Source organism: Brachyhypopomus gauderio, chromosome 1, assembly GCF_052324685.1.
Source record: "Brachyhypopomus gauderio isolate BG-103 chromosome 1, BGAUD_0.2, whole genome shotgun sequence".
Taxonomy (NCBI): Eukaryota; Metazoa; Chordata; class Actinopteri; order Gymnotiformes; family Hypopomidae; genus Brachyhypopomus; species Brachyhypopomus gauderio.
In genome coordinates, this window is record NC_135211.1 from 39,964,331 (window position 1) to 39,985,539 (window position 21,209).

The 21,209-nt window shown below is 38.5% G+C and overlaps 2 protein-coding genes across 2 annotated transcripts; both read right to left on the reverse strand.

Annotated features, from left to right (window-relative positions):
* Positions 1–337: 337 nt before the first annotated feature.
* LOC143520398 (aerolysin-like protein) lies at positions 338–1,434 on the reverse strand. The gene has a single exon (XM_077013564.1). The coding sequence runs from the start codon at positions 1,417–1,419 to the stop codon at positions 481–483; it is 939 nt and encodes a 312-aa protein (XP_076869679.1). The 5' UTR covers positions 1,420–1,434; the 3' UTR covers positions 338–480.
* A 10,482-nt stretch (positions 1,435–11,916) lies between these two features.
* Positions 11,917–12,962, reverse strand: LOC143520414 (aerolysin-like protein). The gene has a single exon (XM_077013565.1). It carries the CDS (start codon positions 12,932–12,934, stop codon positions 11,996–11,998), a length of 939 nt encoding a protein of 312 aa, XP_076869680.1. The 5' UTR covers positions 12,935–12,962; the 3' UTR covers positions 11,917–11,995.
* Positions 12,963–21,209: the final 8,247 nt, after the last annotated feature.

Consider the following 21,209-nt stretch of genomic DNA (forward strand, 5'->3'; position numbering starts at 1 on the left):
AGTAAAGATGACCTGTTTAAAATGTTTGGTATACAAGACTAATCACCTGATTTCACACAGCTCATTTCCAAATATTGTCTGCAGTAAAGGACACATGCAGGTTTTGGTACTGATTAATAAATCCCTGTCAACTAATCCTGCACAACTCTCTCAACCACCAAATGAGATTTAGAAACGTTGGTGTCAAAATGAGTCCACCCGTAATGCCAAAGATGTTTTATTGATACAAAGTAACAGTAAAAACACATTGAAATATCACAAAGTCAGACACCAGCATTAAAAGAAAAAACAATTATGTGGTTTTAGCGTTTGGATTTAATTTGTTATCCCAGGCCAGTACATGCTTCATTACCCTACCACCATGGTGCATCTTTATATAAAGAACCTCTGACAAATATAATTTTCTGTGTGTGCAAGCAAAGCTCACAAAGCCCTTACAAAGATAACAGAAAGAACCAGACAAGTGTTTTGCTGATTCACTCACTCCTTAATAACTGTTTTTGCATCAGTGTAAGTGACCCCCTTGTAGGTCCCACTGACCGGAAACTGCAAAACACTGTCATTAAAGCAAGTAATCTGCACTGTGCCTTTGTAAGGTAGATCAACAGTGACCCGGCCAATCGTGATTTGTACAGTTACTTTTTTCCCTGGGGGAACTTTGACAGGAAAAGAGAACAGCTCTGTTTTCTCTTCAGAGTTCTCTAAACCAGAAGTGCTTTCAACTCCCACTGTAAAACTGTACCCACCACTTACTTCACCAACCTCAGGAATGCCTGCCTTCACTTCACAGTGGAAGTTGAATTCAATCTTATTTGTCACAGACCAGAATGACTTTTTGGTGAGTTTTTTTGAGGATTCTATTGTGTACTCTTGCATCTGACTAGTATTGTTGGTGTAAGTCATGGATTTGAGTTCCTCAACAGCCACTTTGGGTATCACATCATGTAGTGTGGTATAATTCACATCAGTTAACACAGTAGACTTGATGGTGTTAATGAACATGAAGCCTAAGCAGTCAATGTCTGAACCTGATCGCCCCATGACTCCCATACAGATTCCAGAACCAACATCAATGGGATATTCTGTTTTCAGACCCCAATCTGTCATATATGCAGAAAACTCTCGGGAGCGGTTGGTCTTGAACTTCATACCACCCAGACGTGATCCAGCACCATTTCCCCACAGTGACAGGGAAGTAAAATGCTCTCCGTCTTCAAATGTAAATTCCTGAAATTTCCCATCAGGATTTCCAAACTGTTTGTTCTGCCCATTAGAAAGCCACACCTTAATGGCTTTGATCTGCCACCCTCCGGCCCACACCCACAACTTTGTCAGGGTGGATCCACTGCCAGTACCATCGAAGGTAAACTCATTACCTCCCCTCCCGCCAATAATGTTGAGGTCGGCCAGGTATGACATGGTCTTGCTCTTAATACACACCTAAAAAAACCCAAAGACAATAACTGTACAATATGTCTTTTGGCCTCAGCACACATTATCTATAAATACACGACAATAGAAGCAATAGTATCATTAGCAATAATGTAAAACACTACGAATTTTAAATGACATTCACCACTCCCCTAAGAACAGTAGACATACTTACAGGAAAGTTGTGAATAGAGGCTGGAAAAAAGTACACTGCATGGTCTCTTAAACAGCAGATAGAGTGGGTGGGTCTCACAAAGTGGGCAGGGTCTGACAAAGTGGGTGGGGCTTCTGAAGAAATGTGCTTGGTGAGTGGGACATGTTCAGTGATGTCTAATACAGGTAATGCCTGAAAAGTCAGATAAAATGCAAGATAAATGGTCACAGACTTCAGTAACGCTATGGTCAGAGTCAATGAAAGACAAACAGACTCTTGCTGACTTGTTTAGGAAATACACTGAATTTTCTTTGTTTATTTCTTTATTGTTTATCTTAACTAGCTGTGCTTAAGTCTAGGTTTATTATTATGTGTATTATTAAGTGATACGATAAATGTTATCTTTATATAACTTTCAACTTTATTTTGATTTATGTTATTGCATTTGCTTGAATTGCTTATTATAGAATCAATTTTTTTTTTTAATTGTCACTTTGAATATTGTTAGATGTTTCTAAAAGAATAAGTTTGGTGCTATTATACTTTTTTGAGTAAGGATTTGTTTAATAAATTTATTTGTGCTATGTTTGCTAAAATTAATATAACTTAATTGCTTCATATATAAATTATTTTATGCTCGAAAAGACAAGGTTTAAGTATAGTTAAATTAAAAATTATCATTGCAAATTACAAAAAACTTTTGAGCTTTCTGAACTTGAATTTTTCTGTGTACTCTAGAACCATTTGCTTCTGTTCCAGTTCACACACCTACTTTTAATCTTTAATTTCTTTTACCATTTTCTTTTTGTCTTATCTTTGCTTCCTTCAAATGTTTCTTTTTTATTTATTCTGTAAAGCACTTTGAGTTGCATGTATGTATGAAAGGTGCTATACAAATAAAGATTATTATTATTACTTTAGAACCATTTGGTTTTGTTCCAAATCAACTCAAAATCAAATCAAAATGTATTAATGTAGCACCTTCCAACAATGCCTTACATTCACCAAAGTGCTTAACAAAACAAATAAAACAATATCATAAAGCCATGTAAAGTAAAAGTACTAATTTACAATGTCATACAATAAATGCTTAATCAAACAAAACAAGTAAAACAATATCAAAAATAAGAGTAGAAGTAATGTAAAGTGTCAAGAATTATACGTCAAAGGCCTTTTTGAATAAATAAGTCTTAAGTTTGGCTTTAAAGGAAACCAGGTCAGAGATGGAACAGAACTCTAAGGGAAGACAATTCCAGGCCATTGGACGAGCCACAGAAAAGGAATGATCCCCCCAGTGCTTGCATCTGGATTTAGACACTTTGAGCAGATATTGGCCAGCTGACCATAAGGCTCTGCTGGGCTGATGGATTTGTACAAGTTCTGTGATGTATGATGGTGCAAGATCATTCAAAGCTTTAAAGACAAAGAGCAGCAGTTTAAACTGTATTCTAAACTGAACCGTGAGCCAGTGTAAAGATGAAAGAACAGGTGTAATGTGCTCAGATTTATGTGTGCTGCTCAATAAATGAGCAGCAGAGTTTTGAACAAGCTGTAAACGAGAGATGGAAGACTGATTAATCACAATAATTACAATAGTTACAATAATCAAGTCTAGAGCTCACAAATGCATGCATGGCTTTCTCCAAATCAGTACGGCTGAGGAACGGCTTTACTTTAGAGAGCAGACAGAGCTGAAAGAAGCTTGTTTCACAACAGAATCGATCTGTTTATCAAGCTTTAAATTACTGTCAAGCTTCACTCCTGGATTTTTTACCACCTGGTTAAGGCAGGGGAGTGAAAAACCTGAACTGAAAGAATTGTTACATGGATTTCTGATAGTGTCAAACAAAATCCATTCAGTCTTGTCATTGTTCAAATTGAGGAAATTTCGAGACAGCCGAAGCCTAATGTCATTTAAGCAGCTGATAACAAAATTAAGACTGAATGCAGATTTTGCAGCAACAGGCAGATAGATTTGTAAATCATCTGCATACAAATGGAAAGATAGATTATGATGTGCAATGATAGGTCCTAGTGGCTGTGAAAAAAGTACAGGCCCCAGAATGGATCCCTGCAGCACACCAGAGGTCAAAAGAGTCAGATCACCTATAATTACAGAGAAAGTTCTGTCTGTTAGATAGGACTTAAACCACTTAAGGACAACTCCCTGAAGGCAGGTATGCCGAGTCAGATGAGTAATAAGTATCTGATGGTCCACAGTGTCAAAAACTGCTGAGAGGTCTAGCATGACCAGCAGAACTGGTTTTTGGCGTCAAGGGACAAAATAACATCATTTTGTACTTTAAGTAGTGCAGATTCTACACTATGACGAGATCTAAAACCAGACTGGAATTTTTCAAACAAGTTATGAGATTATAGAAAAGATTGCAACTGAATAAAAACAACCCTTTCCAGCACTTTAGATAGGAATGACAGATGAGAGATTGGCCTGAAGTTAGAAATAACTGTAGGATCTAGACCTGTTTTTTTAAGGAGTGGCCTGACCACAGCATGCTTAAAGACGGATGGGACAAAACCTGAACTTAGACAGCTAATAATGAATGTCTAAAGACAGGGACGGATAGTGTCAAAGGACTGCTTGAACATCTTAGAAGGAATGATGTCCAGAGGACAGTTTGTGGATTTCATCTGTTGAACCACTTCGGAGAGATGGGGTAACAATATCAACTCAAACTGGTTAAAAACAGCAGATGTTATTGGAAAAGCATTTTGATACACTTGAACAGCATTATATGTATTAACAGTGTTCTGCTTAATGGAGTCTATTTTGTTAACAAAGTGTTTAAGAAAATCATCACAGTTAGACTGTGTAGCAGTTTTTAGAACATCAATGGAGGCATTTATTACAGACTGAATGGTGCTGAATAAAACCCTCAGACGGTCAATAGTGGTAGAAATTAAATTAGAAAGATACTGAGATTTGGCCCATTTATCTGCATCTTCACATTCACTAAGACACTTTCTTAACATACTCTGGGACACACAAAGCCTGTCCTTTATCCATCTGTGTTCTGTCTTCCTGCAGCGTGGTCTGTAGGTCTAGGTGGTATCATTAAGCCAGGGATCTGGTTTTATTTTTTGTAAACGCCTGTTTTTGATCCAAATCCAAGATCTCGGTGCAGGTATTAAGGAAAGGTATAATAAATTCATCTGGAGATGGAGAGATGAGTCCAGACTTTCAACAGAGTACAGAGCAGAGCTTCTAAAGGCAGCAGCAAACAGTCCTGCAGTGGAAGGAGTGTAGAGGTGGTGGAGACGTGCTGAGGTAGTAGACCTTGATACTGGAGGAGTGGAACATTTAAATATAATGGGGAAGTGGTTCCCATTATACAAGTATGTTAAATACAAGTATGCAGAATCTCTGAGATGGATACAGAAATGAGAAATTATTAAATCCAATGTGTGGCCGTGGGTGTGTGGTTCCTGACACAAACTGAATTCAATAGCTTTGAAATCCTTCTGCTAAATGGTCACCGGGACATCAAACATGAATATTAAAATCACCACACCAAAAGCGGACTGTCAAATTTTGGCATCAATTCAGCTAACAGCTCTGAAAATTCATCAGTGAAAATCTTTATATTTTGGTGGGTGATACAAAACACCGCACAACATGGGGTAGGCAGATTCCATCACGAATAGCTGTAGTTCAAAGCTGCTATAGTTTTTATGAGGCAGTGGGCGGCAGGTAAGTTTATAATTAAAGACAACTATCCAGGTGGGAGGAGTTCAGAGAAAGCACTGTTGTCCCCTGGTTTCAGCCAGGTCTCAGTTAAAAGAAATAAACCCAGATGATGAGTGGAGATCAGATCTCTTAGTATAAAGGTTTTATTTGCAAGCTATCGGGCATCACACACCTACTTTACAACAATTTGGTTCTGTTCCAATTCACACACCTACATTAGAACAATTAGGTTCTGTTCCAATTCAAATCAAATCAAATCAAATATATTTGTATAGCGCTTGTCCCAACACATGTTGTCACAAAGCAGCTTTACAGGATTGACAAGTTTTAACAATCATATGGGTCCAAATCTCTAATGAGCAAGGAAAAACTCCCTAGATGGTGGGGAATAGGAAGAAACCTTTGGAGGACCAAGACTCAAAAGGGAACCCATCCTCCATTGGGCGGCCCGTTAACTCACAAATTACACAAAAACAAATTATACAGACTAATACACAAGTCACAAACAAATCAAACAATCAGGCTAAGTATAAGGTAACTAGAATGAAAGTTCTGGTTGTTGATATTGTCAATGTAAATGTCTTGTGATGAACGCCAGGTTTTCATTCCGTATCAGAGCAGTGATACTGGTATTGTAGACTCCGACTGCAGTATTACTCCCCAGCTGAACCTCGGAGATGAAAGATATGTGATGTGGTAAATATGTAACAGATTAATCAAAGGCCTAATAAACAGATAAGTCTTTAGTCGAGTTTTAAACATTGAGACTGTGTCTGAGTCCCGAATAAAGGCAGGAAGATTATTCCACAATTGTGGAGCTTTAAAAGAAAAGGCTCTTCCACCTGCTGTGATCTTTTTGATCCTAGGAACAGTTAATAACCCTGCGTCCTGCGAACAATGTGAACGTGCTGGGTTGTAATGATCAAAAAGTTCACTAAGATACTCTGGAGTTAAGCCATGCAGTGTTTTATATGTTAATAAAAGTATTTTATAGTCAATACGGAATCTAACTGGCAGCCAGTGTAATGACGATAGTACATGACTAATGTGATCAATTTTTTTGGTTTTTGTTAAAACTCGTGCTGCTGGGTTCTGAACCAGCTGGAGTTTCACACAGCTACTTTAAGTACAACTATAAATAGATTCTGGAATCTGAAAGAATAGTTCCCATTTTTATAAATGAATAAATAATCCATTTGTTTTATTAAACGCTCCAGTTGGAGAATCGTGTTTGTTTCTCCTTATTGGTCCTTGAATGTTCTTCACCAGTGACAAATATGTTTCATTCTTATCACCAATAGTTGATCTATGTACTATGTAACCTCATTACTACTGTTCACATCCATTATGACACGCCCTCTCTTGAAGACACACCCTCTATTGATGACACATTACTGGTTACATCATGTGCAAAAATGGGAAAGATTTACTAAGTGAATTTTTAAATGAACACATCACCTGATTCTGCACATCTATCTCAAACATCAAATGAGATTTAGACACTTTGGTGTCGAACAAAATTAGTATTTACTTTTGTATATTCCACCACACAATGCAACATGTTTTAATGATACATTTTAATGATACATAGGCACAAACAGTTTGGTATCAGTGTGCAATTAGTGTGCGATTTCAGTGTTTGAATTCAAAATGTTAAAATTGTTATGAGTTCCTTTTTTTCATAACAATAAAAAAATTTTGCAGCATCAGCCTTGACATGGTCAATAATTGTCAAGTACAGTTTCACACCCCACAGAGCCCTCATTAAAATTGCACAATGGATTAGTATAATCAATGATACATTGTTTTCTTTTATAAAGAACCTTTAACAAATCACTTGTGTCTGTCCAAAGCTCCCAAAGCCCCAGGAAGAACAACAGTAAGAATCAGAACGTTCAGAGCAGTTTTGTTGATTATGTAACACCTGTGTTTGTTTTAGTGTAAGTGACCCCATGTGGGTCCCACTGATGACCTGCAGAACTCTGCCAATAAGACTAGTAATGCGCACCCTTCTGAAAGAACATGAAACCCAAGCTGTCCACGTCTGACCCTGATCTCCCTGTGACTCCTACGCAGGTTCCAGAACCAACATCTATAGTGTTAAGGTTTCATTTGGAGTCTTTCAGACATAGATCAAAACCATCAGGGTTCATAATCAGAATTATAAATTTGTACAGCACTCAGTGTTCAGTTGCTGGCCAGGAGAACAGATTCACTACAGAGGGGTGTCAGGAAAGAGTTCCAATATTTAATAATAATACATGTAGTTAAATACAGAATGAAGAAGATGTGTGTTAACACAATTGGGTAAGAGTAATAAAACACATGTATGATTGGTGTTCTCCTTATCAGGAGAGGAGGTACAGTAGACTGGTACAGGGAGACAGAGAGAGAGAGAGACAGAGAGAGAGAGAGAGACAGAGAGAGAGAGGTTCTAACTGAGGAGCAGATACACAGATAAGGGAGTGAACTGAATGTCATAGTGTTTTGACAAAGGGTCAGATACACAAATTCCCTTACATACTGGACATTCTTTTGTGAGCCACTTTGACAACCAGCATACATCAAACACCTGGGAGCGATTGGTCTTGACCTCAATGGCGTCCAGACGTGTTCCAGCTCAATTTGCCTGCTCCTGGAACGGGTTTGGTGAGTGGGACATGTTCAGTCATGACTAACACAGTTAATATCTGGAAAGTCAGACAAAATTCAAGAATAATGGCCACAGACTTGGCTCCTTGAATTAAATCAATTAAATCAATGATTGGGTGCATCAGTAATGGTTTGGTCAGAGTCTCAGAGTCAATGAAAGACAAGTGTACAGCATACAAGAACAGAGAGAGAGACCACCGTCGTGTATCTGTCCACACTTGCCATTTGGACAGAGACATCCATATTTCACCCAGAGTTCATCTGTCTTCCCATGTGAACTCTACAGTCTTATGGCCCATCCATCTACATTACTGTGAACAGACATTCATACTTTTTAGCAAAACAGTAAAGATATTGAAGTGTCAGGTCAGCATAATTTTTTTCATGAACTCTAGCCAAATCCATTTACATCTCTATTTACATTAATCCAGTTACATCTCCATTATTGGAGTAGCATAACCTTAATCCATTTAAATATTCATTTTGTAACGCTGCGGTTGTTGTGCAATCATGGGGTGGATGGACTTGCACTGGAGAGCATGCCTCTAAGCTAAATGGACTAACCTCACTGGTTAGCCGTGTCGTGCTTGTACGGAGAACTAGAGATTTACAAGGCATGTTACAGAATAATCAAATAATAAGAACACGGCAAATACCAGATTAAAGTCAAAACAACTATATTTATAATAAGCACAAAATAACTATTAGTATATAGTATACAGTAGATAAAATACACATAAAGAGGAGATAGGGATTCCAAACGTGCCATTTCCAAGAAATTACCCATAAAAAGCACATACGAACAATGAACACACAAAAAGAACAAATCATATAACACACACTGTAAGCCTGGATAAGTTGAGTTTACTTAAAAATATTAGTAAACCGGTTGCCTTAAAAATTTAAGTAATGTACAATGAAAACTTAAGTTGGTATTACTTAAAATATAAAGTTGTTTTGCCTAAAGGGATAATTTGAGTTTACTAAAAAATTTAAGTAATGTGCAATGAAAATGTAAGTCAGTATTACTTAAAATATAAAGTTGGTTTGCATCAAGGGTACAATGATTGAACTTTTCTGTACTTGTTATCCTAATCGCTTTACCCATTAATTCTACTTACATTTACAGCATTTGGCAGACACCCTTATCCAGAGCGACTTACATTTTTATCTCATTTTTATACAAGTGAGCAATTGAGGGTTAAGAGCAATGGTGCTCAAGTAAAAGAAGGACACGATCACACAAGTCTCATTGAAAATGAAGAATTTAATGAATAAAGTGCACCAGCACAAAACCCGTGACATAATCCAAGTAAAGGATACAATAACCAGAAGTGAACTTGTACACACTAGTTAACACAACTAGTCCCCGAACATAAGGGGAGCCCTCACCTCTCATGGGGACTCTTCAAGACCCGCTCACCCCACAACTTCAGGGTGCTTCTACCTAAGAGATCCCTAAAGGTCCAGAAATACTGCTTTCCATCTCCGGGGAGAAACACCTGCACCTAAAATAAACACACACATAACCTTGCTTAATAATACAACATACACCTTGATACAGTGGTTTAGGCTATCAAAATCACATTACTATCCTTTAAATGCTGGTAAAAAATTTTTTTCAGAAATTGAATTTCACCAATTTTGTTTTTCCCTGTTCCACAATAAACTGCGGTGCTGTTCCATTCTGGCGCCAATAAATGCTGCACCATTTAAAACTGAAAGACCCTAACACTAGACCCTAGCGTATAAAAACATACGTTGGTCTTAGTTTGAAGACAAGTATTGTTTTGATGTAATTATGCATTTATTTTAATCTTCACTGTCAAATTATGGAGCGCTAACTAGCTAGCAATCGCTACCAGTTTGCTAACTTAGCTAGGTTAGGTATGCTAACATTAACTGTGCTAATCACCTCAACACGTTTGTTATTCGGTCCCTGGCATCAAGGTTTTATACGTATATAACCTCAGAGGGTGTTTTATTGTACATAATGCATTTCACATAATCAAATTAAACCTTTTTCAATAAGACTGAATAAATAACACTCACCGTGTTCATCTTTCTCCAAGAGGAAAATGGCGAGAAGGGTAATGCTGCAGGCCGGAGCCCCGGTGGGCGTGGGTAAAGGGCGGAGCATGTGTCAATCATTTTCTACTGCAGCCAATCAGATACTACACTTTTATTGTCAATCAATTTTTAATAATTATTATTAATTTTTTTCCTTTATTGCACGTATTGCATCATTTACATTGTATATATATATGTGGCGAGTGTAAATTGTTAGCGGAGAGGAGGTGTAAATGGACACAAATTAAGTATTATATCGCGATCGATCGCCAAGTATAAACGCCTCCGCCGGGCAGAGCGTTGAGGAGCGATTTCGACTGGAGGATCGTGCTCTATTTTTTATTATTATTTTTTTGCTGATGCTGGTCCAGCGTAGACAAACACCAAGCAAGATACATTTACAAATACCGGTACCTCTTCCTCGACCTCATAGTCACGTGCGAGCACTCAGACGGGGTTGAATTCCTCCTCACCCTCGCTGTAGTACTCGGTGGGGGCCGAGTACACTGACGGAGGGGTGCTTTCCTCCTCTTCACACTCCACCCCCTCAAACTCACTCTCGGGGGGGTTTAGGAGTAATCTCCGTGGAGAGGAATCTTTAGTCGGGGAGCGGTGTCTCTCTCTCTTCCCCTTCTTTGCGTGTGATGCATAGCCTGCCATTTCTTGGTCGGCTCAGCTTTCTGTAACGCTGAGTGCGTGTTGACAAACGAGGCAGCTTCAGAATGAAAATACAAACATATGACTCTAACAAAGACGAGCACAAGACATTGCACACACACATGCTTTATACACTTTAACTAACACGCACCGTGTGAAACAAGTTAGACTAATGAGACGGGTGAACACACACACACACACACACACACACACACACACACACACACACAACCAGACCCCCACATGTACATACATGGACACGGACTACGTAAACACACCCCCAAGGGGAGGGGTCCGGAGCTGTAACTTGACAAATAGTGCACACCATGACACTATGAAAGCAGCATTTAGGATGTAATATGTATATCCAAATTCCTGCATCTGAAGTCATGCCACGCTAACTCAAATGCATTTAGGTGCATCCTGGCTGCATAATGTCACCCTAAGAGCAAAGACTGGTCTCTAGTGTGAGTCTTTCCATGCTTATGAATTCATCTGGGTTTCTACACAAGATCTGAGTTCACCTATTGGGTATGGATCTCATACTCCACCATTTTTTAACTTCACAGATTTTTTTTGGATGCCCCATTTTTATTATTGAGAAATTGTTTAATATCCTGATTTAAATCCATGTCTTCCTCAAACACTGACACATTGTCTCAGCTCAGCGTTTCCTAACCGAGGCGTGACAGCCTGGCTGGATTGATTTGTGTCACTTTAATGCCCAGACTTATTCTCAGGTCTCTGTGTTTGTATTATGTTGTCTGAGTGTTGCACTGACCTTATACCTCCTGATAATTTAGTAATTCAGTTTAGTTCCCTTGACTCGTGGACTACAGGAAGTAAAGATAAACTGTTTAAAATGTTTGGTATACGAGACTAATCACCTGATTTCACATAGCTCATTTCCAAATACTGTCTGCAGTAAAGGACACATGCAGGTTTTGGTACTGACTAATAAGTCCCTGTCAACTAATCCTGCACAACTCTCTCAACCACCAAATGAGATTTAGAAACATTGGTGTCAAAATGAGTCACACGCAATGCCAAATCAATAATGTTTTATTGATAGACAGTAACAGTAAGAAAAACACTGAAATGTCACAAAGTCAGTCACCAGGTTAAAAAGAAAAACAATTATGTGGTTTTAGCGTTTGGATTTAAATTTGTTATCCCAGGCCAGTAAATGTTTCATTACCCCTCCACCATGATGCATCTTTATATAAAGAACCTCTGACAAATATAATTTTTGTGTGTGCAAGCAAAGCTCACAAAGCCCTTACAAGGATAACAGAAAGAACCAGAAAAGTGTTTTGCTGATTCACTCACTCCTTAATAACTGTTTTTGCATCAGTGTAAGTGACCCCCTTGTAGGTCCCACTGACCGGAAACTGCAAAACACTGTCATTAAAGCAAGTAATCTGCACTGTGCCTTTGTAGGGTAGATCAACAGTGACCCGGCCAATCGTGATTTGTACAGTTACTTTTTTCCCTGGGGGAACTTTGACAGGGAAAGAGAACAGCTCTGTTTTCTCTTCAGAGTTCTCTAAACCAAAACTGTTTTCAACTCCCACTGTAAAACCGTACCCAGCCTTTACTTCAACAACCTCAGGAATGCCTGCCTTCACTTCACAGTGGTAGTTGAATTCAATCTTATTGGTCACAGACCAGGAAGACTTTTTGGTGACTGTTTTTGAGGATTCTATTTTGTACTCTTGCATCTCACTAGTATTGTTGGTGTAAGTCATGGATTTGAGTTCCTCAACAGCCACCTTGGGTATCACATCATGTAGTGTGGTATAATTCACATCAGTTAACACAGTAGACTTGATGGTGTTAATGAACATGAAGGCTAAGCAGTCAATGTCTGAACCTGATCGCCCTGTGACTCCCATGCAGATTCCAGAACCAACATCAATTGGATATTCTGTTTTCAGGCCCCATTCTGTCATATATGCAGAAAACTCTCGGGACTTGTTGGTCTTGAACTTGATACCACCCAGACGTGATCCAGCTCCATTTCCCCACAGTGAAAGGGAAGTAAAATGCTCTCCGTCTTCAAATGTAAATTCCTGAAATTTCCCATCAGGATTTCCAAACTGTTTGTTCTGCCCATTAGAAAGCCACACCTTAATGGCTTTGATCTGCCACCCTCCGGCCCACACCCACAGCTTTGTCAGGGTAGCTCCACTGCCAGTACCATCGAAGGTAAATGCACTACCTCCCCCCCCGCCAATAATGTGGATGTCAGCCAGGTATGACATGGTCTTGCTCTTAATACAAACCTAAAAAAAACCCAAAGACAATAACTGTACAATATGTCTTTTGGTCTCAGCACACATTATCTATAAATACACGACAAAAGAAGCAATAGTATCATTAGCAATAATGACTAGTTTATCTGTAAAACACTACACATTTTAAATGACATGCACCACTCCCCTAAGAACAGTAGACATACTTACAGGAAAGTTGTGAATAGAGGCTGGAAAAAAAATACACTGCATGGTCTCTTAAACAGCAGATAGAGTGGGTGGGTCTCACAAAGTGGGCAGGGTCTGACAAAGTGGGTGGGGCTTCTGAAGAAATGTGCTTGGTGAGTGGGACATGTTCAATGATGTCTAATACAGTTCATGTCTGAAAAGTCAGATAAAATGCAAGATAAATGGTCACAGACTTCAGTAACGCTATGGTCAGAGTCAATGAAAGACAAACAGACTCTTGCTGACTTGTTTAGGAAATACACTGAATTTTCTTTGTTTATTTCTTTATTGTTTATCTTAACTAGCTGTGCTTAAGTCTAGGTTTATTATTATGTGTATTATTAAGTGATACGATAAATGTTATCTTTATATAACTTTCAACTTTATTTTGATTCATGTTATTGCATTTGCTTGAATTGCTTATTATAGAATCAAAATTTTAAAATGTCTAAAACACTTGAATATTGTTAGATGTTCCTAAAACAATAAGTTTGGTGCTATTATACTTTTTGAGTAATGATGTCAGTTTAATAAATTTATTTGTGCTATGTTTGCTAAAATTAATGTAGAAAATATAACTTAATTGCATTATATATTAATTATTTTAAGCTCGAAAAGACAAGTTTTAAGTATAGTTAAATTAAAAATTATCATTGCAAATTACAAAAAACGTTTTGAGCTTTCTGAACTTGAATTTTTCAGTGTACTCTAGAACCATTTGCTTCTGTTCCAGTTCACACACCTACTTTTAATCTTTAATTTCTTTTACCATTTTCGTTTTGTCTTATCTTTGCTTCCTTTTAATGTTTCTTTTTTATTTATTCTGTAAAGCACTTTGAGTTGCATGTATGTATGAAAGGTGCTATACAAATAAAGATTATTATTATTACTTTAGCACCATTTGGTTTTGTTCCAAATCAACTCAAAATAAAATTTTATTTATGTAGCACCTTCCAACAATGCCTTACATTGACCAAAGTGCTTAACAAAACAAAACAAATAAAACAATATCATAAAACCATGTAAAGTAAAAGTAATAATTTACAATGTCATACATTAAATGCTTAATCAAACAAAACAAGTAAAACAATATCAAAAATAAGAGTAGAAGTAATGTAAATGTAAGTTTGGCTTTAAAGGAAACCAGGTCAGAGATGGAACAGAACTCTAAGGGAAGACAATTCCAGGCTATTGGACTAGCAACAGAAAAGGAATGATCCCCCCCCCCCCAGTGCTTGCATCTAGATTTAGGCACTTTGAGCAGATATTGGCCAGCTGACCATAAGGCTCTGCTGGGCTGATGGATTTGTACAAGTTCTGTGATGAAGGGCGGTGCAAGGTCATTCAAAGCTTTAAAAACAAAGAGCAGCAGTTTAATTTGTATTCTAAACTGAACCGGGAGCCAGTGTAAAGATGAAAGAACAGGTGTAATGTGCTCAGATTTAGTGATTAATTCCAACATATATAGCATTACAATAGTCGAGTCTAGAGCTCACAAATGCATGCATGCCTTTCTCCAAATCAGTACGGCTGAGGAACGGCTTTACATTTGAGAGCAGACAGAGCTGAAAGAAGCTTGTTTCACAACAGAATCAATCTGTTTATCAGCCTTTAAATTACTGTCAAGCTTCACTCCTGGATTTTTTACCACCTGGTTAGAGCAGGGGAGCGAAATGCTTGAACTGAAAGTTGTTACATGGATTTCTAATAGTGCCAAACAAAATCCATTCAGTCCTGTCGTTGTTCAAATGGAGGACATTTTGAGACAGCCAAAGCTTAATGTCATTTAAGCAGCTGATAACAAAATTAAGACTGAGTGCAGATTTTGCAGCAACAGGCAGATAGATTTGTAAATCATCTGCATACAAATGGAAAGACAGATTATGATGTGCAATGATGGTCCTAGTGGCTGCATGTGAAGTGAAAAAGTACAGGCCCCAGAATGGATCCCTGTGCAAAGGAGTCAGATCACCTATAATTACAGAGAAAGTTCTGTCTGTTAGATAGGACTTAAACCATTTAAAAACAACTCCCTGAAGGCAGATATGCCGAGTCAGATGAGTAATAAGTAGCTGATGGTCCACAGTGTCCAAAACTGCTGAGAGGTCTAACATGACCAGCAGAACTGGTTTTTGGTATCAAGGGACAAAATAACATCATTTTGTACTTTAGGTAGTGCAGATTCTACACTATTACGAGATTTAAAACCAGACTGGAATTTTTCAAACAAGTTATGAGGTTCTAGAAAAGATTGCAACTGAATAAAAACAAACCTTTCCAGCACTTTAGATAGGAATGACAGATGAGAGATTGGCCTGAAGTTAGAAATAACTGTAGGACTTAGACCTGTTTTTTAAGGAGTGGCCTGACCACAGCATGCTTAAAGACGGATGGGACAAAACCTGAACTTAGACAGCTTTTAAGAAATGTCAAAATTATTATTATTAATGAATGTCTAAAGACAGGGACTGATAGTGTCAAAGGACTGCTTAGCAGGACTGTGTAGCAGTTTTTAGAATGTCAATGAAGGGATTTTGCAGAAATGCTTTCTAGGATTTTAATTGATTTTGATTATGTTTTAATTTCTGGTGATTTTAATATTCACATGGATATATCTACAAATCCAATCACTTCAGAATTCATGAGGATGCTTAACTCTTTTGATCTCATACAGCATGTTTAGTGTGTGCTACTGGTGTTTTGATGCACCGTGAGCGTTTACTGTTCAGTGTGATTGACGGCTGTTTCAAGACGCCGCGAGTGTGTCCAGCATCAAGCTAAATAAACGTAGCCTTTAAACGCATCTCGTCTTCGCATCCTCGACTCCCTCGCACCCGTTACCAGCCCAGTCGACAGGGGGGGACAACCAGGTCTGTTGTCCCGGGCCCCAGGGCCAGGGGGGCCCATCATAGAGCACAGCAATTTATTTTTTTTGTCTATAATTTAAAATAATCTTGAAATCTTTCATTAGTATAAAATTCTGTACTCAAAATAAGCTCAGTGGCTAAAAATATATATGTTTTTTACCTATCTGCATATTTTCCATTAAGTTCATACAACCCCGCCTCCCACTGAAAAATGGTTTGATCCAGCACCGACCGTAGATGGCTGGTACCCGCCCAACAGTGGGAAAGGAAAAACATTTACCTGACGAATTTTAATGTTGCATTGTGTTCCAGGTTTGAAAAGTGCTGGAATTTAGGCTAAAGTACTTGGAAATGCTTAAAATTGTTAACTACTTCGTTTCACAACAAATCTGTCTGACTGAACAGTTATCTTGTATTACGTTAACCAGGGTTGCCAACTTTTCAAGATCACTAGTAACTCGAACTAGTAACTCATTGAATCATAGATATGGATCTGAGGTAAAAATAAACTAGATTTTTTTTTTCGGCATGAGAAATCGGAAGTGTGGCGTGAGAGCGTGTGAAGACCGTCAAATGCGTGTGTCTCACGCTCAATGCGTGAGAGTTGGCAACCCTGCATTAACAAATAGGAGCCTCTTGTAATTCCAGGATGAAACATGAGAGAACGTGAAGACGTTAAGATTGGGCGTTTTGAAAATAAACAACCATTAAATAATTTGATAAAAAGCTAATTATTTCGAATCATTTCGAGTATATGTATACATATTTAACTTTAAGTTTAAGTTTAACGTTCTGGGAAATATTGAAATGGACCTTGAAAGTGACGTACAAGTGCTTTAATTCCACCTTATAAAGGTGTATGAACCTTGCAAACATGACTTTGTTCGTTGCACTGAAGCGCGGTGTGCGCAAAGTTACAAAATTCGAGAGGTGCATGATCTCGCAAATCAACAGCAGGTTGAGGCCCTCGCACACGGGCGGTGCCACTGCAATTACGTTATTTTCACCGCACGGACCCTCGTGCCGCGTCAAGTATAAACCAGTCAGCTGTCAGAAACAGCTTTGATGTGTGGCTATATTATATACTCTATGACCTAACACAAGGATTGTCTGCTACAGAGGAAATTAAAATGACGTAAGCCGGGGGGGACATGAAACTTTATTGTCCCGGGCCCCAGCAAGACTGTCAGCGGGCCTGCCCGTTACAGACACTGGGTAGACAAAGGTATAACTGCAATGTGCACCATTACAAAGGAGGGGAATATAGTAAGTTTTCAGGAAATGAAAGATAATTTTGGTCTAATAAATACAGATCTATTTAGGTATCTACAAATGAGGGACTATTACTTAAAAAAGATGAGGTGCATCCCCTCATTAAAGTCCTTGCAACATCTTACCAGAGACATACCCCAAAAGCAATCTTAAAACTATATCTATGTATACTGAAAAATAGAAAGCACTTCACAATATACATCAAATCTAAATGGGAGAAAGAAATGGAGGAGGAGATTCTAGATGAAACCTGGTTTGAGATGTGGAATGTAACGCAGCTCGCGCTGTGGAGCGAGGGGACGGACACAAACGCTGAGAAGAGCGAGATTTATTAAAGGACATTCCATATTCGTCATTGCTGAAACAATCCGGAGTCATAATAGGAGGGCAGTCCGAAAAACAGGCATACACAGGCATGATGAACGCAGGGATAACCAGGCAGGGATTACACAGAGAACAGGAATGAACGGGTGAAAAGCAAACAAAACCAGAGAGTGCAACGAACACACCAAGAACATTCAAGATAACCAAACAACCAAAACAACCGACGAAGGACAAGGGAGACTCAGGGGCTAATATACACAGGACTGAAACAAGGAACAGGTGATAACAATGACACAGAGGCATGGTAATAAACGAGGAATCAAACGAGCAGGGCGGGATGAACAGGCAAGGAACACAGACACGAGGGAACCCGGAGTGACAGCTAAGGGAGGGGACGAGGCCATACGTGACATGGAAAAATCATCAAACTACAACACAATCACATAAATGGAGGGAATTTGCTTGGAAGAATCAGATTCGCTTTTTTATCACTCCTCAAATAACAAACAAACAAACTTCGCAGCAACAACAATGTTGGAGAAAATGTGGAGAAAAGGCACCACATCACAGACACATTTTTTGGAGTTGCAAGACACTAGAACCATTTTGGCGACAGGTACATGATGATCTGTGTGAGGTGTTAGGTTACAATGTCCCTTTTACTTTCAAGCTACTCTACCTTGGGCATCTGGAAAAGTATGTATCTATTGAAGACCAATATTTGGTTAAAATACTTCTCATTGCAAGTAAAAAGTCCATTACAAAAAATTGGTTGAAACCAGACATACCGAGTAAAGGGCAATGGGTTACTATTATTAAGGAAATCCAAGGGATGGATTTGACATATGATCATTGACATATAAATTGAAACTGAAAGAAGAATTATATAAAAGAAACTGGGTGAAATGGATACATTATACAGAAATGTTGAAAGCGATGTAACTTCTATACTTTATACCATAGCTATTAAACAACCCATTGTTAAATAGGCCAACTGTTAATGTTATTGTTCTTTTCTCTTGTCTATTTGATTGTTTTTAATAATCTCTGTTTCATTTACTTGTAACATATTGACTGTATTTGAATATATAAATGTATGTAGATTTAGTATATTAACATACCCATTGTATTTGAGAATATACATGTATGTAGATGTTTTTCATTTGAAGTGGAACGTCAGTAAAAATAAAGTAAATTGAAGCGGAGGACAAATTTCAATTGCGGTGAAAAAATCACAATTGACAAAATATGGCGCATTTACATAGAAATGATACATTTATGCAAAAAAATTGAAAATGTCAAAGTCCAATTTGTTTTTGTCACGGTGGGTTGGCCGGGAGGCCACCAGAGGGCGCGTGTACCCACTCGCGCACGGACACGTCACACACCCCCTAGCACTAGGCCACTACCACGCTCACAATCACCTGATTACTAACACCTGTGCATGGTTGGTGTGCTCCCTTTATGTTCCCACAGGTCGTGCGGTCCAGGGCTGCACATTCCTGAGGACTACATGCCTTCTACGAGAGCTACACGCTACTGTTCTAAAACTAAACGATTTGTAGTTATTGTTTTCTGCTCTTCGTGAGTCTGCTTGTGTTTTGTTATCGCCTGTGCAAGTCATGGAGAAAAATGAACATGACGTACAGCCATTGCCTCCAGCCGCCTCTGTATCCCTGTCACAGTTTTGAGTTTAATCTGGTATTTGCTGTGTTCTTATTTGATTATTCTGTAGTACTCTGTGTCAGTTTATTCTGCAACATGCCTCGTAAATCTCGAGTTCTCCATGACACGGCTCCACGACACGGCTAACCAGTGAGGTTAGTCCGTTTAGCTTCGAGGCCCGCTCTCCAGCGCAAGTGATTCCGCCCCATGATTGCACAACAACCACAGCGTTACAAAATGAATATTTAAATGGATTAAGGTTATACTACTCCACTAATGGAGATGTAACTGGATTAATGTTACACAACTTCAATCATGAATGTTAAATGGATTAAAGTTACCCAAATCTACAAATAAAGATGTAAATGGATTTGGCTAGAGTTCATGAAAAAAATTATGCTGACCTGACACTTCAATATCTTTACTGTTTGCTAAAAAGTATGAATGTCTGTTCACAGTGATGTAGATGGATGGGCCATAAGACTGTAGAGTTCACATGGGCAGACAGATGAACTCTGGGTGAAATATGGATGTCTCACTCCAAAGGGCAAGTGTGGACAGATACACGACGGTGGTCTCTCTCTGTTCTTGTATGCTGTACACTTGTCTTTCATTGACTCTGAACAAACCATTACTGATGTACCCAATCATTGATTTAATTGATTTAATTCAAGGAGCCAAGTCTGTGGCCATTATTCTTGAATTTTGTCTGACTTTCCAGATATTAACTATGTTAGTCATGATTGAACATGTCCCACTCACCAAACACGATCCTGGAGCAGGCAAGTTGAGCTGGAACACGTCTGGGCATCATTGAGGTCAAGACCAATCGCTCTCGGGGGTTTTACGTATGCTGGTTGACAAAGTCGCTCACAAAAGAATGTGTAAGGGATGTAAGGGAAGTATGTAAGGGAATTTATGTCTCTGACCCTTTGTCAGAACACTATGACATTCAGTTCACTCCCTTATCTGTGTATCTGCTCCTCAGTTAGAACCTCTCTCTCTCTCTCTCTCTCTCTCTCTCTCTCTCTCTCTCTCTCTCTCTCTCTCTCTGTCTGTCTGTCTCCCTGTACCAGTCTACTGTGCCTCCTCTCCTGATAAGGAGAACACCAATCATACATGTTTTATTACTCTTACCCAATTGTGTTAACACATATCTTCTTCATTCTCTATTTAACTACATGTATTATTATTAAATATTAGAACTCTTTCCTGACACCCATGTGTTGTGAATCTGTTTTCCTGGCCAGCAACTGAACACTGAGGGCTGTACAAATTTATAATCCGGATTATGAACCCTGATGGTTTTGATCTATGTCTGAAAGATGAATCCAAAAGAAACCTTAACACTATAGATGTTGTTTCTGGAACCTGCGTAGGAGTCACAGGGAGATCAGGGTCAGACGTGGACAGCTTGGGTTTCATGTTCTTTCAGAAGGGTGCGCATTACTAGTCTTAATGGCAGAGTTCTACAGGTCATCAGTGGGACACACATGGGGTCACTTACACTAAAACAAACACAGGTGTTACATAATCAACAAAACTGCCCTGAATGTTCTGATTCTTACTGTTGTTCTTCTTGGGGCTTTGGACAGACACAAGTGATTTGTTAAATCTCCTTTATAAAAGAAAACAATATATCATTGATTATACTAAACTGTTTTGCAATGTTAATGAGGGGTGTGAAACTGTACTTGATAATTATTGAACATGCCAATGCTGATGCTGCAAAAAGAAGTAATTCATAACAATTTTAACATTTTGAATTCAAACACTGAAATTGCAGACTAATTGCACACTGATACTAAACTGTTGTGCCTATGTATCATAAAAATGTATCATTAAAACATATTTTGCATTGTGTGGCATATTATACAAAAATAAATACTAATTTTGTTCAAGACACCAAAGCAGGGCCGGCGCCAGAA